Source organism: Falco biarmicus, chromosome 3 (genome assembly GCF_023638135.1).
Source record: "Falco biarmicus isolate bFalBia1 chromosome 3, bFalBia1.pri, whole genome shotgun sequence".
Taxonomy (NCBI): Eukaryota; Metazoa; Chordata; class Aves; order Falconiformes; family Falconidae; genus Falco; species Falco biarmicus.
The window spans coordinates 28,568,984-28,591,821 of NC_079290.1; the positions used below are offsets into that span (position 1 = coordinate 28,568,984).

The 22,838-nt window shown below is 41.1% G+C and overlaps 2 protein-coding genes across 15 annotated transcripts in view; both read left to right on the forward strand.

Annotated features, from left to right (window-relative positions):
* The window catches only part of SNX31 (sorting nexin 31), a 30,787-nt gene extending 23,766 nt beyond the window's left edge, over positions 1–7,021 (forward strand). For 7 of the 10 annotated variants that reach the window (XM_056330583.1, XM_056330586.1, XM_056330592.1 and 4 more), the window contains 4 exons: positions 342–596; positions 1,125–1,220; positions 3,046–3,123; positions 6,834–7,021. In XM_056330583.1, coding sequence (XP_056186558.1) covers positions 342–596; positions 1,125–1,220; positions 3,046–3,123; positions 6,834–6,929 — 525 coding nt within the window. In that variant the 3' untranslated portion in view covers positions 6,930–7,021. Of the gene's footprint in view, positions 1–341; positions 597–1,124; positions 1,221–1,340; positions 1,487–3,045; positions 3,124–6,833 lie in introns of all 10 variants that reach the window. The other 3 variants (XM_056330584.1, XM_056330587.1, XR_008820617.1) reach the window with 2 other exon arrangements.
* Positions 7,022–8,471: 1,450 nt separating this feature from the next.
* ANKRD46 (ankyrin repeat domain 46) overlaps positions 8,472–22,838 on the forward strand; it is a 52,387-nt gene continuing 38,020 nt past the window's right edge. For 2 of the 5 annotated variants that reach the window (XM_056330597.1, XM_056330593.1), the window contains exons 1-2: positions 8,472–8,610; positions 21,809–22,157. In XM_056330597.1, the coding sequence (XP_056186572.1) occupies positions 21,847–22,157 (311 nt within the window). In that variant the 5' untranslated portion in view covers positions 8,472–8,610; positions 21,809–21,846. Of the gene's footprint in view, positions 8,611–8,655; positions 8,678–8,978; positions 9,094–9,114; positions 9,210–21,808; positions 22,158–22,838 lie in introns of those variants that run through there. The other 3 variants (XM_056330594.1, XM_056330595.1, XM_056330596.1) reach the window with 3 other exon arrangements.

A 22,838-nucleotide genomic window follows, 5' to 3' on the forward strand; every position in this document is an offset into this window, starting at 1 on the left:
AAGGGCTAGCAAGAAGTTTTTGACTGTGAATCCTAGTCTTCTCTGTTTGCTAAACTCAGGTGTAAAGGTTTGTCATCGGGTTTAGGAAATCAGATGGAAATTCAGACTGCTGGGGCTGCCGTTCTCGGTATTTCTTACTGGTTAGTTTTATCTCTTCCCATCATCATTGTATCTGATAAGCATCCAGAAGACCCAGCTCATCTTATCCAATGGACAAAAGATTCAGAGAACAGCACTCACAGTCAAGACTTAGAATCAGTACTGATATGTTGTGGTGAACCTGTGTCCTCCCAGGAGAAAGAGTATCAATCTAACAATTTGCCTTTTCTCCAAATCACTAGGTTTCACTTGCTTTTACAGCAAATCACTCTAGTTCTATCTTTTTGCTGCAGTTCCTGGAGCTGATTCGAGAAATGCAGTTCTATGGGTATGTACGACTTGATCCTTGCATGTGTGACTATCCAGAAGAAGGCTGCACAGCTGATGTCTATGTTGGCAATAATGAGATTAACTGCTGCATAAAGCTGCCTACTAACCAAATCAAAGAGGTCAGCTTTAAAATCAACAGGTTAAGAAGCTGGCAGGTTACTTTTCTTGTAAGTACTTCGCTGACTTTTATCTGAATTCACTCTCTTTTCCTGAAAACTAAGGTTGGTCTAGGATAGGTCTAGAAAACTAAGGCTAGGTCTAGGGAGAAGGTGGTGGTCTGTTTTAAATCACTCCCATTTTCCCATATTCCCCTCCAAACCTATTCTGAAACATATCCCCTTGGCAGCCTTTACAGCAGTAAGCCATCTAGCCTTAGTCTGCTATGTTTTCTCCCTTCCCTGGCATTCTGTGTCATACTTTACCTGTCCCTTTCCTTTCCTGTTAGAGATGGTTGTCAGTTTTGTGGGGGAGCACAGGAACTGCTTTAACCAGCTTTATGCTTATAAAGACTCTGCCTTCCTACCTCCCACTTGTACCAGAACTCTTCTGGGGGAGGGAACACGTTTTCATCTGTTTTACTTATATACTGTATAAAACGAACCTAATTGACTAATTCTGAGTTAAAGCTGAACACCTTAATGGTGTTTGTAGCTGTTCTTTCTGTTCATCGGCTGTTTATTTTGGGTTTTTTTCAGGGTGCTACAAAGGGTGGTGAAGAAGACACTCTAGAATTCAGATTTGAGTACAATGATTCAGGCACTTGGCAGTGGATAATTTTGTACACAAAGCAGGTTTGTTTTCAGTCCTTTTAGGAAAGGACTCGGAGTAAAATGTAATCTTACAGCCATAAAGGATCCTCAAAAGTGATTAGTCCATCTCTACCAGAGAGCAACGGTTTTGTTTTCAAGCAGGTTAGCCTGGGGACAGTTATCTGGGGAAAAGCATTTGAGCTTCTAATATAAAGGGAAGTGAAATTTTTGATTGAAGAGATATGTCTAGCACTCAGCAGCAAGTCTGGGATGGAGTGTGGAGAGGTGCCATTTATTTATTGGACTCAGTAAGTATCCAAAATCACCAACTGGTCAGACTCACCTAAGGTCAAGGGCTCCCATTTTCCACAGTAAATCCTAATGTTCTAATATAAATCTATGCTATATTAACACAGGTTAATGGAGGGTGTGGATATGTGACAGAATAAGTATAATTTTTTTACATATAAAACCTTGTTTAGGAATTATTTATAGGGTGCCACTTCTCCCACTATTTTCAGGCAGCTCTTTAAAGAGAAAGGTATCCAGGAATTCAAGTCATTCATCTGTGGTTATGCTGCCTAGCAAATAATCTAGACTCTGCAGTATCAAAACCAGCACCAGTCTCAATTTAGGTATGGAGCATCTATAAAAAGTACAGAGGCTGTTATTCCAGTAAACTGCTGCTTTTGTCTCTGAGATCCACCCAGCAGCAGACAGGATTTTTCAAGCAAAATCAAAATGCTTAATTTCTCACACATGACTTCTCAATTCTGGGGTGATGATGCAGTCCACACAGCTGTTCAGTAAGTGTTAATTTCCTGCCACGCTTAAGTTTTATGAGAACATGAGCCATAGCAGTAAGCTTTCCAGTTTCTTTGCTGTTGGAGAACAAAATAACCCCAGAATTACCTCTGTATTAATTCTCCTTCGAAATCTATTAGGGTTATGCTTGATGTAGTGACTTGGTGATTAGAAAACCTGTGTCCCCCTTTCCTCAGAAGTGTGCGAGAGAGCTAAAGGTCAGAAATGTGCTTCTGTGGGGAAGAAACAAGGGTTTGATCCAAGACCCCACTGCAGAAAGTGAAAGACTGGATGATTTGGAGCTTAGTCAGAGATGGCTACCCCCTCCATCACTGATCAGATATTTTGGTCTTATATTCATCTCTCAATACTTGACAACCTACCTGAGATGCTTCTTTTTGGAGAGTAAGCAGTGAGGTGCATCTCCAGGGTGCGGTTAAGACCTTAACTTGGACTGCATTATCCCAAGGAGTTGTACATGCTCATCAGACAGCACAAGGAACTAAGAACAACTCCCCTCCTCTCTGAGGTGCCTCTGCTAGATACCTAATATGTGGGATGAATGCGTACTGCTCTGCTCATATTCACCGCACAAGATGCGACCTTGAACTGGCCTACAAACAGTTGCAGCTGTCTCCTGTAACCATGGGGACTTTTGACTGTGTGAGTGGCTGTGAACTCCAGCTTGCTTCGTTTGTTGAAGTGGTTTTGATGCCGATAGTGCCGCATTTGATTAACCTGACTTAGCCTTTGGTGTAATTTGGCAGCCTTTAAAGTAGGAGCCACAGACAACTAGAGAGAATAACTTGCCTCACAAAACCAGTCATAAAAATACTTATTCTCTGCTCTGAGCAGTGCTGTGAGGGTTAGTCACGCTGAGGCTGGGCTTTAAGAAACCGCAGCTAGTTTGGTGCACTGTAAGGATGTTAAGCATAGAGTAAAATTAACTGAATCGGAGAAGTAATAGTTCCGTAGTTAGGGACTCTGATTTTCTAGTGGAGGAAGAGTCAAGTACATCTTTTAATAGAAGAAGTCAGAATGTTCTCTGGTTTATCCTCTTTAGGCCTTTTTGCTCAGCAGCTGCTTGAAGAAAATGATATCGGAACACATGACGAAGGCAGCCAGAGAAGGCCAAGAAATGGTAAGCATATGTGTACGTTGGTATCAGAATCTGTATTTAAAAGAAATAAGCCTGCTCCTCTATCATTCTTTCAAATGTGCTGAGAGAAGCCCCATTGAGGAAAAGGATCTTGCACGTTCCAACACTTCAGTACAGAATTAATTGACTAAAAAGTGCATCTTTGCTCAGTTTTACTGAAATAATATTCTGAATGTTAAAGATGGTTTATTACCACAGTTTTAATCTGTTTTGCATTTTCTCCCTGACTTTAATTTTTGCTGCATATGATAAAGGATATTCGTGGCATAATTTTTGTATGTTCTGTACTACCCTGTTGTATCCATTTCTGGCTTTCACTTTTCCCCCACTTCACTTTCTTTCTCCATCTGCTGCAATGTTAGACTGATTTGAGATCTGTGACATTCACACTGATACTTTTTGGTTTTAAATAGAAGTGTTAATAAAGGCAAAATCTGATTTGTAGCTAAAATACTTCTGCTGTCTTTTGTGTAGGCCTTTAAGGATGAAAATATATTTAAATACTTGTTATATCTAAAAATAATTTCCAGCATTAATAATGCCTTTGTTTTAACCTTATACCTAAAGACTTTACATGTCTGCTAACTGAAAACTTCTGTAGGAAAAAAAGGAAAGGAACACATGCGATCTTCTAGACCAGTGCTGATTACAGTGAGCAATGAGGCAATGAACAGCATGTTATTTCATAGCTTTAAACTACAAGTGATTCAGAAGAAAAGACCAATTTTCATTTTAGAAAAATCTGATCTCTTTCAATCTAAGTTCATTTGTAATGCAAGTATAGTATCCCTTTAATTATGAAGATGAACATTCATTACTTAAATATTCAGCTGTTGGTAGTGCTCAGGTAGCTTGGACTAAAACAGAATTACAAGAGAAGAGTAACTTTGCCAGTTAATTTCCTAGACTGTTTCTGCTGGGTTTAACTGAACACTGATTTGCTCAGCATATTTTGTTAGAGTACTTGGGGGAGTATTTAAGCTTATTGTAAGTTTCAAGTTTTTCAATCCATTTATGAGATCAAGATGCCTGAATCCACAAAAGAATGGTAAGAAATACAGCATCCAACAAAAGCAGGTTACAGAGTGAGAAATTGTCTCAAAAATGTAAATACAATGTGTCTTGCTTGCTGGTGGTGTTTAGCCCAACCTCTCCCTTTCTGGTTAGGGAGACTCCTAATAAATTGGAGCTTTGGGTAGGAAAAGGAACTAAATTTGAATTTTAAGAGGAAGAAAAGGGCAAGAAACACCCTTGAATAGAAGTTTATGACAACTTGCTTCATCTTACCTGCTTTTTGCAAGTGTTTCTGAATGAGACATTTGAAGCTTACAGAAAGCCAGAATATATACAGAGATCAAGTGTGTATATTCACATGCAGCTGCTGACATAGTTTACAGGCTTGTACTTGGATTCCACACTGGGATTGTTTTTGCAATTATTTTTCCCTGTAGTTGGGAATTCTAACCATTTGGAAAGTCTGACATGTTACATATCTATACATACACTTTCCTATCATGTCTAAGATGTTCATTTGCTGGAATCGGTATTCATAGCAAATAGTTCCTGCACAGTTAAATGGCTAAAAGATGTGCTTTTCCAACTTTTTATTTGCTGAATGTGAGATAAGTAAATAGAAAGGTAATGATGTAAAATGAATGAAATACCTCTATTGTAGCATGTGATTAGCCAAAAGAGAATAATTTCTAAAAGAAAACAAAAATGTAATCTGAGTTCAGAAAAAAGTAATGTTGATATATCTTTACAAACAGCATAAAACCAGTCACTAACTGCTCTTCAATAAGCAAACTGGTTAACCTGTGTGGTGGGTTTTCTTGTCCCTTTCTTTGAAGTGCTCTGTGCTTGTCACTGCTGGAGACAACATTCTAGGCTAGGTGTGGCCTTCAGCATTCACAAATAACTTGCAAATGATAACGAGAGACAAAATTTTCTGAATAGACTTGCATCTGTGAAGACTGAAGGATGCGGTTTAGTGGCTTCACTGTGGTACAACTTTAGCAAGGACTAAGCTGCTTGGCAATCTGGGCTTGAGGCAATTGTTCTGACTTGAGCATACTTTAAAATACCTTATCAATTGTAAGCCTTTGGAGCAAGGCGGACTGTGAATGCTCTCTGAATTTTTGCAAGGAAAGGAGCCTTGGACAGGGTGACATAAAACCACTGAGCTTATCAGCTGTGTCTTGCTGATGCAGTGTCTGGCTGCTGATACGAAACTCGGTGAACTAAGAAAAGTACAGCTGATAATTAAATGGAGTTGTTTAATGCAACAGCATACCTTGACTTGCCTAAACAGTGATAGTGTGGCATGCTGTGCCTCACTTCATACAGCAAGTTTGAAGCAGTTTAGGTTAGGTCTTCATGCAGCAAGCTGTGTTTTTAGGCAGAATTAATATAAAATCTTAAACCACGCTTTAGCTAACTTCTAAATGCTGTGATTGCAATATTAAGGTTCTTAAGCCTTCCCTTTCCTATTCCTCTATTTCTCTTTGCAAAGTGCTTTAAAATGTATTAAAATTTTATCTTAACACTTTTTCAAATGAGAATGTAGTTTGAGTTGGGTCTTTATAATTTTGCCATTAGTATCCCCAATCTTACAAGTCTTTGCATTGAGTTGACAGAAAGTTTAAATGACTGTAGTCCAAAGACTCTGAAAACTTATGCCAAGTATCTTCTGCAGACTCATGAGAAGAAAAAGTTAACTTTTTTGAGTTCCTGTAGGAGTATACTGATACTATTAGATCAGCATAACAGCCTGTAAATTCTTGTTTGAATAGATAGTCTAGTGCAGCAGTAAGATTTAGTAGGAAAATCAAGAACAATCTTTTGAATGGATAAAAATGATTTAACTGGTATGCAATAGGTGGACTCTGCAGATAGTGAGGCTGTGCTGTAGAATGTGGCTGCATCTAGGCAATTCTGCTGTTATGTCATGCAGAAATCCTGAAAAAAAAGGTATGAAATAACTTGTACAGAGATAAATATGCAAATTTTGCTTCCAGTCTCCTAATGCCTTACTGTTAGTTATTGAAGCATGGTTGCCATAGCTTTGTGATACACACTTTTAGTAGGCTTTTTCAGGACATTTTACTTAACATGGTATTTTCATATATATGTTGCAAGAGGCAGAAGAAAAATCTGTGCCATAAATTTTCCTAGTACAACCAAAAACTGCAGATAGATGTAATGGAACATTATAATTTGCCTGCTTATACCCACTGGGTGATGTTGTGTTAGGAAGCTTCAGATAGTACATGATACCCTTTAGGAAAAGTAGAGTTGAAAGGTATAATTTATGCAGGTGCTATGGTTAAAGTTAAGAATGTGTAATTAACAGTAGTCAATCCTATTCAGCAGGCCTATTAGGCAGTTAAGGTACCTGTACATATGTCCTTGTGGTGACCGTAATGCCAGATAACATTGATGTTGGCACATCTGGAAGTGCTATTCAATCTGCCCCGCATTTAGTACATTGCAATCTTAAGAGCAGAAACATCTGTTCTTGTGTCCTATTCCAGCAGGAGGAAAACAAAATAAATCTGTTCAGTCTGAAATAATTTCAGAGATCAACCACTGCACCTGAACAGTATCATATCAGGTTTTCTAGCTTATGCTTGTATCTACCTAAATTATTGAAATGCATATACTCTTGTAACTGTTTGTTTGTTTCTCTGCAGGTAGTTCATTCGGGTTTTATATCGAGGAAAAGATTTTTGGTTAGGCCAAGTGAAGATGACCGTGTATTTGAAAAAATAGGAGAAGAGGACCTGTGATAACTTTATTGTAGATACTGCCTTTCAAAATTGTTGGATAATAAACCATTGTTAAACCTTGAATTATAAGGGAAAATATATCTTCAGTGTAATTTCTTGCCTTTGCAGTGTTCTTTATAGTATTTACAACTCTAGAGAGCCAGTTCAAATGGGCACTGAAAGTCTGGAAACATTCTGTATGTGTGCTTTTTTTTTCCCCCCACGGACCTGCAGTTGTTGAGGTAGAAAGGGGAAGGTTAATTAGGAAAAGTGCTACAATATTAGAGGAGGAAAAACTATTTATATAAGTTTATAGTTTGTCTGTGAGTATGGGTGTAATTAGTGTGGTGCTGAGCAGCCTATTGCAACCTAGCCATTGTCTGGAGAAGGCATGTATTTGCTATGATCATTCATCTTCCCCGGACCAGTCATTCCTTTGAAGTGGAACAGACTTGGGGTGCCCTTCTTGACCTGTTGTCCATCAGTGCTGATTCAAAAGCTGCCACAGTTTGGAGAATGAAGGTATTACTGTGCTCTCTAGCACAGCAGTGCAGCAGGCTATCAGTTGAATGTATGTGACCACATCAGAAATTGAGCTGGTTTATACTGATGATTCTGGGGTAAACAAGGACCTGATGTAGCTGGATAGAAGCAGGCACGCTATTAACCACATCACCAAGTTATTTGCTATTGCAAGAAGACTAGGGTGCTATATTCCATACTAGATCTTTGATTCTTCTTCCTGTCCTCACTTTGGAAGGCAGGATCAGTGCTGAGAGCAGGGGCAGGAAGTGAAAATAATAATAATAAAAACCCTATACTTATTTTTTGGGGGGGAAGTCTTATAACTTTACTTCACACACACAGACACACACACACCCCTTCCCTCCGTTTTCTCTGTTTGCTTATGGTTCACGTACCCCTGCTGCTGAAGAAGCTGCAGGTGCGGAGGAATCTGCTGATTTTTGTGGTGGTGTGGCAGGAGCGCATCCAGCACTGTCAAAAATAAAGCTCCTTGAGAGCCAGAGTTAGGGCAACTTCATGGCATTTCCTTTATTTAATGAAAACTGCCAACTGCTTAAATTTTGGACATTTTTTTTTCCCCTCTATAGAGCCGAGTCCCGATTCTTCTCCTTTAAGCTGCCGCCCCTTCCTCAGCTGTGTCTTCCCGCCTGGCCAGCACCGCACCCCTGCGGCTCCCGGGGCCCCGCTGCCGCCCCCGGGCGCCGAGCTGGGGCGCGCCCCGTCCGCCCCACTCGCTCCGTGCAGGATTTATTTCCCCGCCGCCGGCTGCCAACGCGCCAGCCGAGGAGCGATCCAAACCACGGCAGCTCCCGCGGGAGCCGGAGGCCGCGCCTCACCCAGCCCGGCCCCGGCGGGCGGCAGCCCTGTGAGGAGCGGAGCGGCCTCCTCGCCCCGGCCCTGCCCCCTCGCCGCTCCCCGCCGGCCTGCGGCGGGCGCTGCCCTGGGCGGTGCGGCCTGGCGTCCGCTCTAGCTGGCAAAGCGGCCCGGTCCCTCCCGGTGAGAGGAGCGCCGGAGGCAGCGGGCGGGCGGGTAGGTAGCTCGGCCGTAGCGGGCCCCGGCCCCGGGGCGCCCGGCGGTGGCCTCCGCCCAGCAGGGGGCGCGCAGCCTCTCCGCCGCGCCTCTGCCTGCCGCCGTTCGCCCGCCCTCTGCGTGCCGAGCCGCCGGCGGCCAGGGGCAGGTACGGCGGGGAGCGGGGGCGGCGTGTGGGAGCCGCTCGGCCCGCGGGGGGAGCCGTGGGGTCCTTGGTCGGTCCGCGGGGTGGAGGGGCGATACCGGTCGGTCGGTCGGTCTGTCTGTCTGTCTGTGCGGGGAGGAGTGGGTCGGTCGTGCGGCCTGTGAGGAGAGGAGGGGGGAGGGCCCGGGCCCGTAGCGAGGTGCGCGGGGGCTGAGGAGCAGCGCTGGGGGGGGGGGGGGGTTGCGGCAGCGGCACGGCCCGGCCGGGCCCGAGGCCGTGAGGCGCTGGCCGGAGCGGCGGCGAGGAGCGGCCCGCGGCGGCCCCAGTGCTGCCCCCGGGGCGGGTGCGTGGCCCTAGGCCGGGAGCGGGGCCGCAGGGCGCCGTGGCGGGGACCCGGCGGCGGGGCGTCCCGGCGGGGGCGGGCACCGCAAGCGGCGGCAGGAGCGACGCGGGGCCTGGGCAGCGCCCGGGCCGAGGCCCGGTGAGGTGAGCGCGGTCGGTGCCGGGGCGTTGGGCGGGAGAACAGCGAGAGGGCAGCCAGCCTTCGTCCCGGGAGCGGGGAGAGCAGGCCGGGGAGCGGCTGCCCTCCGGAGAGGACATCGGTAGGTGTGCAGCCCTGTGGCGTGATGCTTTGGGACATACTTTTTAGGCCAAAACAATGAAGATAAATGAAACTAAAAGGCAACATGTATTTTTGCCAGAAGAGATTTTTATAACTTGTCCTCAAAACTGTCTTTGATAAAATAATTATTGTTTTTAAGGGAAATGGAGTAGTTCTGCTTTTTTTTCCCCTAGACAACACTAAAGTTTTTGATCAGCTGCTGCAAAGGATGTGCTAAATATGAGTTATTGTGCTGAAAAGATAGGGGTAACACCTGAATTGTAAAGAGGATGGGGAAGTAGCCAGAGACAAACTATGGTGAGACTATTGAAAAGAAATTCCATGAAATCTGACTATAAAATACTACAAAGTTAGTTCTTTGATAATCTGCTTTGAGACTAGTCTTATTAAATATTTAATAGACATCTTGACTTTTAATTCCATAGTCATGGGGAGTTGGGAGGCATTGGCAATATAGAAGATGGTTACAGTACTACACTGAAAGAGTTGGGTGATCCTGAGAACTAGAGTACAAAATAAGTACAATAACAATTTGAAGAACAAGGGTTTGCAGCTGCAAACCTGTAAGCACACAATTTACAGAAGAAATTCTTACCAGTTGAAAGCAACACAAAACCAAAATAGGTGTTAGGTAGTTGCAAGATGTACAGTCGTGGAAAAATGAATGCTGACCTGTGATGATCCAGAAAAAGATGTTACTGTTAGCCATGAACAATTATCTAGAATAGTTTGTATAATGTTAATCATTCTCAGGTGAAAAGGTAAAGTGGAACAGCTGCAGGAAGATGTGCCTAGGACAGGCAGGGAAATTAAGAGTCTGTTGAAAGAAGCATTTGGCTTTTTCAGTTCTGCAGAATAAAGGCCTTTTATGCTTTCTATTGAACCATCAAGGTAAACACTGTAAAGGGCATAAATTGAGCTGAAGAATGATGTTTATATATTAATATTTTAACGTAGATTTTAAGATTAATAATATATGACAATTTCTAACTGTCAGAGAGCACTGATGTTCAGGAGCAGCCTTCTGAAAGGTCAGGGAGGAGCAAAAGTCCAACACTTTTTGAATGGAATGTGGCTGGTTTGTAAAAGTGATGCTTTTGTTTGCAGCAGCAGGGGGTTAAGTGTTAATCTGTAGACTTTAGATCTCTTTTTTTGTTTGTAAAATGGACTATTAACAAGAATTTGTTAAATGTGTACTTCAGAAGAAAAAGATTTATAGTAATGTTTACAGTCTGAATAGTAGGATAGGTGACAATCAGAAAATGACACTGGCTAATTGTGCTCTTTGAGTTGAAGAGAAGGTATTGGAGAGTAAGTTGAGTCGAAGGCTGAAGTGTAGTATGTGTACCTGCCGTCATCTTACCAGAGGAACGTTACTTTGCCTCTGCAAGAGGAAGCTATAAAAAACAGTTCCGATCTGCACTCAATGATAGGTTTCCTCTCAGCAGGTTTTGATATATGTTGTTTATAGAGTTGCCTTATCAGCAAGAGCAAGGGATTCAAAACAGTGCCTAAAGTTGGCTGTATTGTCCCACCTTACATGCTTGTGCAGTTAATTTCTGAGTACTTTGTGGCATTGAAGTCCTTGTTTGCAGCCCAGGACCTGAAATACCTGATCATCCAAGGAGTGAACTACTTAGTGGCTCTTTCAGGGATTTGGGTATGCTGGAATTTTGAGGGCTGTTTCATTTTTCTTTTGATCACTCTGGCAGTTGGTTGGCTTCCACATGATCTCGGTTGTGGATGCTCCACATCCAGATGGGCCACTTAATAAGCACATAAAATACTTCAGAGGGCATTGGTTTATACACATTATGTGCAGTACATGATCCCTGATGCATTCAGCTGTCTGCAGGGACCATCGCATGCTGTTAGTGTAGATAACAGGCTGATGGGTCTGCCTTGAGTGCATGGACCCGTTTCCCCAAATTTCAGTTGTTGGTGTTTACTGTTAATATAACATCCTGTTGTTATCTAAGTCAAGAGCACAAATAGTTCAATGTTCCGAGTTGTTGTGGTTTGCTTTGCTGTTTAAAGGCAATACGCTAAATATGTGGAAAAAAGTTTTATCTCGTATAGTACCTCACTGAACTCATATCTGTGCCCATGGAACTTAGATTCTGGCTTCAGTTCATGTAGCAACACCGCTTTTCTAAGCAACGTTTCTTTCTTTTACTCTACCAATAAAATTCCCGTTGACTAAGTGGAACAGAGCTGCATAAACCTTTTTTATTCGTCACTCAGCGAATTTCTCACATCCAAGTAGTGCAGCTACATCAGCTGAATTTTATAACGTAAACTTTAAAGGCGTAAGTCTTCTGATGTTCGTTGGTGGGGTTGTATTCTCCAGCATGCTCAAGCTCTGTCATAGTGTCAGACCAGCAATAATGGATGGCGACAGAAAAAGGACAGCAGTATATTTCAGGGAAGGCTTCTGGTGTACGCGTTTCCCGTGGATGGTGTAGAATGCTTGTCTGTTGTCTTCACCTCAGCATTTTTTGTGCAGAGAAACGCATACCTGTCCTTGCTGTGGGTTAGTAGGAGAGGGACTGATTCTGCCTGAGTTTGGATACATTTTTAGAGGTTTGCTACATTTAATGCTCATCAGCTTTTACTAAAGTTTACTGAGAAGGATTGTAGTTGCAGATGATATGATATATACAGTCTATTTGGATTTTCAGGAAACAGTAAAAAAAAAAAAAAATGTACCCTGCCAGAAGCTCTTGAGGAGACTGGTACTTAGAGCATAAAAGAGATTTCATACATGCAGAAATAGTTGAGTTGAAAAATTAAAAAGAGGGCAAAAAATAAATAACCAAAAAAAGGAAGGGAGCAGAAAGGTGGCACGTGAGCTTCAGTGTACACAAAGGTAAGGTGATGTCTTGGGTAGAATAGTGTAAGCCATGCTCACATGGTGCTGAACTCACAACTGGCAGCCACCACGCAAGAAAAAGCTCTTGGGGTCACCACTGACTGTTGCCTGAAAACCTCGGCTCGGTGTGCCGTGGCAGCCAGAAGGCCAGGGGCGACTGTCCTAGGGAGGCTGCCGAGATGAAGGCAGAGGGCACCATTTTGCTGCTTCAGGTTGGCGCACCCAGCTCTGGGGCAGCGTGTGCGGTTCTGGTCTGTGCGTCTGAGGAGGGATTCAGCGGGTTAGAGAAGGGCAACCGAAAGGGCCGAGGGGGTCAGCTTCCTTAAGGGGAAAGCCAGGATTGTTCACATTAGAGAGGAGATCACTGGCGCGTGATCAAGACTTGTGAAAAAAAGACAGTGTATACGGTGAGAGTTACTTATCCAGTCTTGCAACACTGGAATAGGGGCTGCTTGTTGGGGCTGGTGGGAGAGTGGTCTCGGATGGATATAGGAAAGGACTTCAGTGGGGGTGACAAGGGAGCTGTGGAGCAGAGAGTGTGGGCAGGTTCAGGAAGGGATTAGAAAAATTCATGGACAAGAGGTCCGTTGAGGGGCTGCTAAAAGGACTAGTCAGGGAGGTCCCCAATATAACAGTACTGCTGCTGGGGTATGTTTGTGGAATGGACTGCAAAAAGCAGCCAGACTCATGTGCTCTCCCAAAGAAGGATCCCTGATTGCCACTGTTGAACAGTGCAAGGCAAGCTGGATCAATCTGATCCAGGACAGCAGGTTTTTGTGAACTTACGATCAGTCTTTTCATTGGAAGAATTTAAGTTCTGCGGGCTTCACTTCTGAATTCTGAACTGTTAGCATTTCAGTTGAATAGCCTAGAAAAGGCAGTGAGGAACAAGGTCATAGTGTTTGCCATTGACATGGGTAGTAAAGATAAGGTCAACTATGAAAAGCTGCGGAAGGACCCTCTAAGACCGAGTAACTGGATAATATAACGACACATGAATTCAGCATGGGTAGAGTGATTCAGATAGCGTAAAAAGAACCTGAACTTCCATTATGAAATACCGGGCTCTCAGTAATGAGCAGTATTTTGTAGTTACGATGAATGGTTCCATGAAAATGTAACCACAGTGCTCATCAGCAGTCAAAAAGGTAAATCAGATAGTAAAAATTACTGGGAAACAAGTAAAGAACAAATCAAGGAATCTTGTCATGCCACTGTCTTAATTGATAATTGATTCACCTCAAACGTCCTGTGTGATTCCCCTCCTCCATCTCCCAGCTCAGAAAGCATATAGTAAAAATGAGTGAGATTCAAAGAAGCAAAACAAGTATTGTCAAAGATGCAGACTTCCTTCCATGTGAGGAATGACCAAGAAAGCTGGAACTCTGAAATGCGTCCTGGAAAGGGATGTCTGAGGAAGAATATGATGAAGGCCTGTGGGATCATGAGTGGCATGAAAAGAATGGGCAGGGATTGACTGTCTGTTCTTCCAGCAGGAGAGCTGGGGGGGTCCACAAGTGAAGCTAGTAAGGCCCTGATTCATCAAGATCAAAAGATAGGGTTCTTCACAGCTAGTTGAGTTGGAGAACTTACCACAGTATCTTGTGGGTATTAAAAATGTATGCGTTGAAGGGGAGAATGGGCAGATTCACAGTGGTGTGCGCTGAGGGATGCTAAATACACAGGACCCCCATCCAGCCGAGAGATTTTGAATGAAAAAAGCAGTATTGCATATGCTTGCCCTATTTTACTTTTTTTTGTTTCCTGGCCTTTGCATTTGGCCACCATTTGAAAAATTGTTAGGCTTAAATGGACCTTTGCTGTGATCTAATATGACTACTTTTATGTTGGCGTCTTACTCACAAGAGTAATAATTGACATGGAGTTTCTTCTGTATGGTTTCTCTTCACCCTTTATCAAATAGAACTGGGTTACCACCTCTCAGACCTTTTCAAAGAAACATGGCTATTGCTGTTCATTGTCTGGACACCAGCTTTCATGTTGAACATGGAGTCTTTTACGGATAAGTTACTAGCATTTACTAAGTTACATAAAGGCGGAAGTTTTCCCTTTACAAGGGATGTCTTTTGTTTCTAGGCTCAGCAGGAGGCATTGATGCAATTGGTAAACACCATTTGAGCTGCACCACTCTCGGGTTCCATAATTAACCATTTCAGATCCTTTTTACATCTTTCCAGTCATCTTCTGTTACATTTTTGGTCAGTTCCAGCCTTTGTGCAGATCAGGAGCTTAAGGGCGGCCTCCCCGATTCTCCTCAGACTTGCCAGTTGTCCTCGGAACCTGCAGACTGCCGATTTAGTCCCTTAAGACACGGTGTTGGGCAGACAGTGGTACTGCCGGTTTGCCTACATGGAGAAATTTTTTTTGAGCTTAAGCATGCTGAAATAACTATTTATGAAAAATAACATCAATATGTATGTATTAGTTAGAAATATGACCTTAATAGTTTTACCATTTCATCTTACCATGTCACATAACGTGATCAAACATGATACAATTAGGTATTTAAAGTTGTGCTGTATTGATAGAGATTTAGAATACTTGGAAGAAGTAAATCTGTCAGTTAACTGTTTGGCTTTGATAAACTGGTTTAACGGTTTGCTGTGTGAACATGAAAATTCTAAGCAGAGGTATCTGTATCCAGCAGTTGTAGTAAGAGTTGTGTATCTGACAATGTTAGTTGTCTTATCATTGGTACTATTTGTTGATATAAAATAATAAACTCTAATCTACAAGCAGAGCAATATATTATTTTGAGGTCAAACATACAAATGATTTACAAATTTAGGAGATGTCTGTTTTTTAAAGGGACCTGCTTCTGTTTACTAGCCACGAAACTGGGTTTGATGTTGCAGGTGTTTCTAAGGCCACGGCATCAAAGTTATACATAACAGAGCATATAAGCTATTATATACATTGTAAGAAATAAAGCAAGGAAATATGGACTGTATAGTAATTAGCAGTGTAGTGGCATGTTCTTGGTTTGCTTTATTGCTGGAATAAAGCTGACTAAGCTCTGACTTGATGATTCCTGGTGGGCACGAAGTTTTTCCCATTTTAGTAAATTCGTCAGACTTACTGTTTGTCTTGGTAAGGCTTTTTGTATGTGTGTATGTTTTGGGTTTAGGTTTTGGTTTTTAAGAAGCAGGCATAAATGCATGCTTTTTTTGAAGGAAGGACCTTTGTCTTAGAACTCAAGCCACACACTCAGGTCCTCGCTTTGCTAATACATGGTCAGCGCTTAAACGAGATTGCCGTGCGTGCCGCAGGGAGCGGCAGTTTGGCTCTCAGAATTCTTTTGCATCAGGTTTTTCAAAATCTTATTTTCAAGCCTTCCAGCACCTCCTCCTCAGGGAGCCAGACGCCGCCAGCAAGTAGCAGGAGCCGGGGGGCGGGGGGTCCCGCAGGTGCCCGCGCGGTGGCGGTGTTCAGCCGGGCGCCGCTGCGGGGCCCCCCTTGCCTGCTGGCTGGCTCTTGCTCCAGAATACAGGCGGCTTCAAGGTCTGCAGAAAATTTAAACACAAACACTTCATTAGAAGCGGAATGAATTCTCTCTAGTCTGTTAAAAAAAAACAAAAAACAAACAAACAACAAAAAAAACCCAACAACCCAAACAAAACCAGATAAACCAACGACAAAACGATATGCGATAACCTTTAATATTTTCTTGGCCAGTGTATGTTAGCACTCTGTGTTCCCAGCAGAAACACAGAAGGAATTTGAGTCAAGGTTTGTGGAGAGGTTGGTAGTTATGACCGATGTAAGTCAATAACTTTATATAAAACCAGATATATTCAAACCGACCACGATGATCAGGGAAGCAGTGCAGTTATTTACTGATTTACCTGAGACAGTTGTGGGGAATTATAGTTACAGATGATTTGAAGAAATCTTTAAATTGCTCTTCTTCCTAAATAGTTCTTTTGCAGGAGATGAAAAATGAGCAAGATTAAAAAATACTTAAATGTGTATTTGATAGAAGTGCACTGAAACATGTAATGCAACTGAGTGTAGTAAGGATGAAATATTTGTGAATCTGCTTGTCAATAAAGGTGTTTTAAAACTATGATCTCTTCCCTATTATTCCTTTATTTTGTGTACATAAAGACACAACACATGTACGTATTATCTAGGGAAGCATTCTACAAGCCTGGATTGGCATTTGAGATCTTGCTTGGTTTTTATATTGTAATGTTGATGTACTGTGGAATGATGTGCAAAGCCCCCTGTTGCCCAATGCCATTGTCTGCTGATCCATAAAAGAACAGCGGTAGTTACTCTAATTCTACCATAAAGCACTTTGCAGGCTGTATGTACAAAGCACTATGTATATGCAGTGCAAAGTTTCTAATTACAGGATGGTCCTGACATCAAGAGACTATACCTGTATGTTTCATGTCTGCAGAAGGGAATGGCTGAAAACGAATGGCATAAATATAATGTTCTTGTATTACCACTTACCCAGATCTGGCTAGAGACCTGAAAGGAGAGGTAGAGCTTATGAACCTGCTGTGATACCTTGAATCCAGGAACTGTTGAAAAAATAACTAAAATTACGAAGGGAAAATGCTGCAAAATACAGTTGTGTGTAAAACAGACATCATGCTGTACTGAATCTGAGCTGCTGCTTTTAGCAGCAGATCCATATTAGTGGTGCAATAAAACTGTTGCAGTTGGACTGAATAGGTAAAGGTTTTTAACAGAAGATACAGAGCTCTCAGCGGAACTTGATGTAGGTAACGGAGTTCTTTCCTGAACAGAAATGACAGCTCATCATACAGTTTTTTACTAAATATAACATGTATTCAGTTGAATGACTTCTCAGTAACTTACGCGTAAATACAAATGTGCATGAAAATTTACCGAGGAATTTCTCCTTCAGCCTACTTAGAAGGGGATTGTTGGGTTTACATTTCAACGTCGGATCAGTGTTCAGAGGATAGACAAAAGCAGGGCAATAATATGGTTCGGTTTTGTTTTTCTTATTAATTACACTTTTTTAAAAAAATTATCTTGTATATCCAAAGAGAGCTTATCTTCACATAGTGTTTTTAAGGGAACAATCCCATTTGACCAGGAAACGTTGCCTTCAGAGATCACAGGCTTACAGTTTAAGTGTGAAGTACTGGAATGTTTCTCATCCATTTAAAGGCTGAAGAGGAAGAGCTGTGCAAGCCGCTGCCACTGAAGTACCGTCAAGGTGCCTCACAGAAAGAGGAAGCCGTTTGCCCATGAGGGCATGAGATTAAAAAAATCTTTTTAATCAGAAAGATAAATCAAACCAGATGGTCCAGATTTTTTTTTTTTTTTTTTATGAATGCATTTGCTTAGTCCACAAAACAGGCATATTGTGTGTTTTGCTGGCCTGGGGTGGGGGATGTTACTTTTTCTTGGTTTTGTTTTAGTTTCTATTTCTTGGCAGTTTCTTTAGTGGTAGTCTTACTGATGCCTAGGTTCCGGATGTTAAAGTATATATTAATGTTGAGGTCTCAAGTACTGGGCAAGCTGATATTGTTCCATTGTCCCGACGTATTGTTTTAAAATAGGGACAATTACTTCATTTTTTTTTTTTTAAATGTTCTTGGAAATACTGTAGTTTTGCAGAACTGATATATCCCATGCAGCAGTGACTGAGTAATTACAACTCGTCAGGTTCATTAATATTTTTATAGTAGAGAGATGGGTCCCATTAGTGATTCTGTCTCACAGTCTAGCCATTCTCTCCTTTTTCTGTAGCTATTTGGTAGCAGTTGAACTTGATGAGAAGGCAAAGACAACAGCATATATTTACTGTAAAATAAAACTGTCCACAGTTAGCGCAAATTTAGGACTAGTTTAAGAAGCAACAGAACTTGCATCTTACTCTGCGGTTTGAATTATTCAGATCACTCCTGGCTTTTGCAGGTGTGAATGTATTATACAACAGATCAGCATGTGACACTGAGTTACCATTGTATGCAGTACAGTGAGAGACAAATGACTTCTAATAAGGAAATTATTCTTACAGAATCAATGTAAGCATTCCTGCGTTCCTTTGGAAAACAGAACAGTTCAGTTAAATTTTCTTATCCTGGACCAGCCCACATGTGTCATTGATGAAGTGGCTTACAGCATCATTTCTAAAATTATTCATAAAAGTACACTGTGCTTAGGCTATATCAGTGTTGTATAAGTTTAGGGAAAATGTATTTTTATATTATGTCTTTTTAATGGGAATCCTTCTTGCATGGGAGGACATCTTTGAGTTTACTTTTTTTCACAAAACTAGTATTCTATGGAAGTACCAAGTTATTTACAGCAATTTTTTTTTTAAAACAAAACCATTTAAAAGTAGTAGTAGTAATTTAGAGGGATATTCAGAATGCTTGTTTTGCAGTGCTTTTGTGTCTTATTACTAATGCAGGTCCATTTGTCCTAATTTGTACCTACGACATTAGTGCTTAATGGTGGGTATTCCAGCTTTTAGGCAGGTTCTGATTCACCTTTCAGAAGGGATTTAAAGAGAATGGCTAATGCTTTGGAATTTTGTTTCAAAATCCACTGCATTAGATATTCAGTATAGCAATAAGTTTTTTGATCAATACTATGGACAGAAGTGTAAACAGTTCATTTATTCAAAAAGATCTAATTAAGCTGACTATTGTAAATTTTTTCTGAGTTTTGTTAGGAAAGTTTGCTAAATTGGGTTAAATGTAAGGCAAGAATATATCATTTGGCAACTGTCATTTTATGGATGGTGTATAGTTCAGCCTTGTATGCAGCTGGTATCTGGCATAGGTTAGGTAGCCATATGTGAAATAGAATTGTGTTTGTAGAAAAAAATCTTTTTAATCACAAAGATAAATCAAACCAGATGGTCCAGATTTTTTTTTTATTGTGAATGCATGTGCTTAGTCCACAATCTTCAAGTGTTGGGAAAAGATGATTTGTTGGGCTTGTCTTTCTTACTGTGAAATACTACTTCAGCTAACTCTGCACTTCAGCAATCACTTCTAAAAAGTTCTACTGGTAATAAATTCTGAATCAGAATTACTTCCAGTTACACTTTCTGACAAATGCTAATCTTTCTGTTTCCTTTCCTGAGAAGGCGGTGATGGGGTTTTTTGGGGGTATTATTAGCTAATGTTTCATCAGAGTTGTATGTGAAGTGATGAGCAATTCTGTAAGGCTTTACCAGACATACATGTCTGGTATAAAAATACAAACATTAGTTTACATTTAGCAGAGCATGCCATACTGTTTCTCAAATAGCATACCTCTCTTTGAGTATAATATTCTCTTGTTGATTTATGTTAGACCTAGTTTTAGTAAACAGGTTTAAACACTCAAATATTATTTTACAAATTAATCACGATCTTTTTATGAAGTACAAGTAGGGTTTTGTGCTGTTGATATGCTGTTACTATGGCTGATAATTGGAGTTTTAAAAATTATTTATAATCTTGCTTTGGGGAAGGTTTAGTGTGGAATGTGAGGGTCACAATCACATCATATAGAAACTGGGCCCAATGTTTTTCTCAGCAAAGGCTGGGCTAGCAGAGTTGAAGAATTCTCATATCATTTATGATTTGGGTCAGAAATGGGCAAGAAATTTGAAATTGCTGTCAGCTGAGAATCCTAGCTTTACAACATCCAGGGGTTTTGTAACATATTCATCAGAAATATGAGCAAGTACATTGTCCTTTCGTCATGTGTGGGATTATAAGAAAGCTGTTAGTGCCCTAAATGACGCCAGTCTTCCATGAAATGTTTTCCAGTGCATTGGTGAACTGGCCTTTTGGTCTTGTAGATGATTGTGGAAAAGGGTGCTTGAGCCAGCGATACATCCTTACTTAAAAGCATACTTGCAGCCTAGGGGAATGTACTCTGCTTAAAATCTTGCCTTATGCAGGTAGCAGGATGTAGAAGTTACTCCTATCTCTTCCTCTTCTGTGTCCAAGAAAGAAAGAAAAGTTGTGCATTCCTGCACTGGGAAACTAGATGGTGTTGATACATGCAGCAGAATTTGTCCAGATAGGAAATACAACCTAGTGAAGTTTAAATATGATTTATTAACCTCAACAGCCCCAAATGCTACAGCTGTTAATCAGACCAGTGTGTAAACATTTTCAAATTACTTCTTCAGGTACTTTGATCTCGAATTTGATCTAAAACACAAGGGAAGAGCTATAAAATAAAGACATGACAAACTCTCAAAAGAAGGAGAGGTTTTAAATCGAATTCTTTGGCTGCTGGCCATGTTTCCATTCTCCCAGCTGACTGACTGCACTGGTGTGGAAGGATACCTTATATAGATGAGAAAATTTAAATCGGTGTATAGCAGTCTTACTAAGAGGTTCAGATAATTAATCAGAACACTGCTACATCATGAGCCCAAAACACAAACCCTGAGCAAGTGAAATAGAAACTCTTTCAATAGAAATTTCAGTTCAGTTTCCATTCAAAGCTTATCTAGTAAAATCACCTTTCCTTCCTGTCACTTGAACTCTCGTGTCTCTATTGAGATTTCTTCTAAGGATTGTTACTGGTTTATATGATTTTTTTTTTTTTTTAATTTATTTTTTGCCTCCTCTCCGAGACAGTGCAAACTATCACTGTCCAGTCTCCTAGATGTTTTCATTTCTTACCATTGCCTCATACACATTACCACCTTCTTGCATAGTCATTTTCTTTTTTTTTTCTTAATTGCTTTCAAGTAAATTTTTTTTGTGTCCTGTAAGCACACAGTGTCATCATACCGTCATTAATTTGACTCATCTTTAAAATATTCTTCTCCAAAACCTAGGTCGTGGTTCTTGAAATATTCTATATCAAGAAATCCATAGTGAAAGAACATTTATCTTCCTCTTTTACATCCTGATACTTAAAAGGACTTAATCCTTTATTTAGTATTAAACCAGAGAAACTACATTCGTGCTTCTCCATATTGGGGTTCTAGTTGAACCCCCAGTAGCTCTGTACTTGTTTTCACTGTTGTCTTCCTTGTACCCATTTCCAGTTTTCACTTTCAGGTGGGCAGTTGCACATAATACATTAAGTTTTCTGTAGTCTCTATTGCTTTTCTTGTTTGTTCAGTAAATTCTATGTCTGTGGCACAATAAAAATAACGTTCCGCAAAGAGTGTTGAAAAATATATTTCTTGCAGCATCAAGGAATTAGTATTTATAGTAATCAGGCATTTTCAGCAACAGACTGTACTTTGTGCATTAAAGTTCAAATTCAGATGGTGGAAATTCCACTGGAGTAGCTTTGCTTATAGGTAGTAAGAACTGCAGTTAGCGTCACTGCATCTGTTAACTGAATTGTTTGGTTTCCTGATTCATGAAAGCTGGTTCTTTCAGTTCTGATCTACAGTGTTTTGCCCTTTCATATCAATGCTACTACATGTGATCTCTTACTAGGTGAAAGCTAATCACCTGTCTTGCATTTGCGGCATTGATCTTACCAACTTTCTGTAATAACAAAGCTTTGCTGGTGTCTGCAGAGGTGTAAGACTAAAAGGAGCTCTTTCCATATGACCAGAAGTGAATGCAGTGCATGAAGTTGACAGGTACAACAGGAAGATTTCAGAGTTGGTTTATAAGCTAGTTCGCATTCTTGTTTGGGAACCTGAGCAACCTTCCGAATAATTGCATTGAGTTTATTTGCCTGGTTTCACCATCATTTCTTCCCACTTTTGCTTGCAGGTTAGTCATCTGCTCCAGCTCCAGAGAGAATCAGAACAATGTCCTACGTTTTTGTAAACGACTCTTCCCAGACAAATGTGCCACTGCTGCAGGCTTGCATTGATGGAGATTTTAACTATTCCAAGCGACTGTTAGAGAGTGGTTTTGACCCAAATATTCGTGACAGCCGAGGCCGAACTGGCCTTCACCTTGCTGCAGCCAGAGGAAATGTAGACATCTGTCAACTCTTGCATAAATTTGGTGCTGACCTACTAGCCACTGATTACCAAGGTAACACAGCTCTTCACCTGTGTGGACATGTGGATACCATCCAGTTCTTAGTTTCTAATGGCCTTAAAATTGATATTTGGTAAGTCACCTTTTTTTTTTTTTGTTACAGTACATATTTTATAATATATTAATCTTCTGTTACCAGAGCCTTGCATGTAAATCTGCTGTTGCTGAAATGCTACATTTGGTGCAATTCAACTTTTTTAAGGTATCACTCAATAAAACCACAAAATAAGAAGGCAGGAAGACAGTAAGAGGCCACTTGTGCTAGTCTGTGCAACAAGTAAAGCAAGTAAAAATAGCAGCTGCTGGTGTGTGCTGGTGTGTCTAATTCTGCCTCACTGATGACACTGCTACCCTGGTTTGGCCAGACAGCCAGGTGTGGGTGGTTGGCACCAAAGAAAAAATCACATTGACTACTCTAAAAGAATTTCCTCCACCACAGTTCTATTGTTTTAATTGTTGTACTGTATAACACAAAGAAAATACAGTATATGTGTGTGTCAGTTCATTCCCGTACTCCTTTGGTAACAATGCTTCCTTTCAGTATTTTCCCCTCCTGCAAAGTCTATGACTCAGTCCTTCTTTTAAATATTGTATATTCTTTTCCTTCTGGCTTCCAGCAGCTGTCAGATGCCAGGACTCAGATGTAAACTCTCAAGCTGCAAAATAACTAGCTGTTTCATTGCAGTAAATGAATTATTTTGTTTATGGAACTTTCTGCATATTCACAATGAATGCAAAAAACAGTAGTAACTTT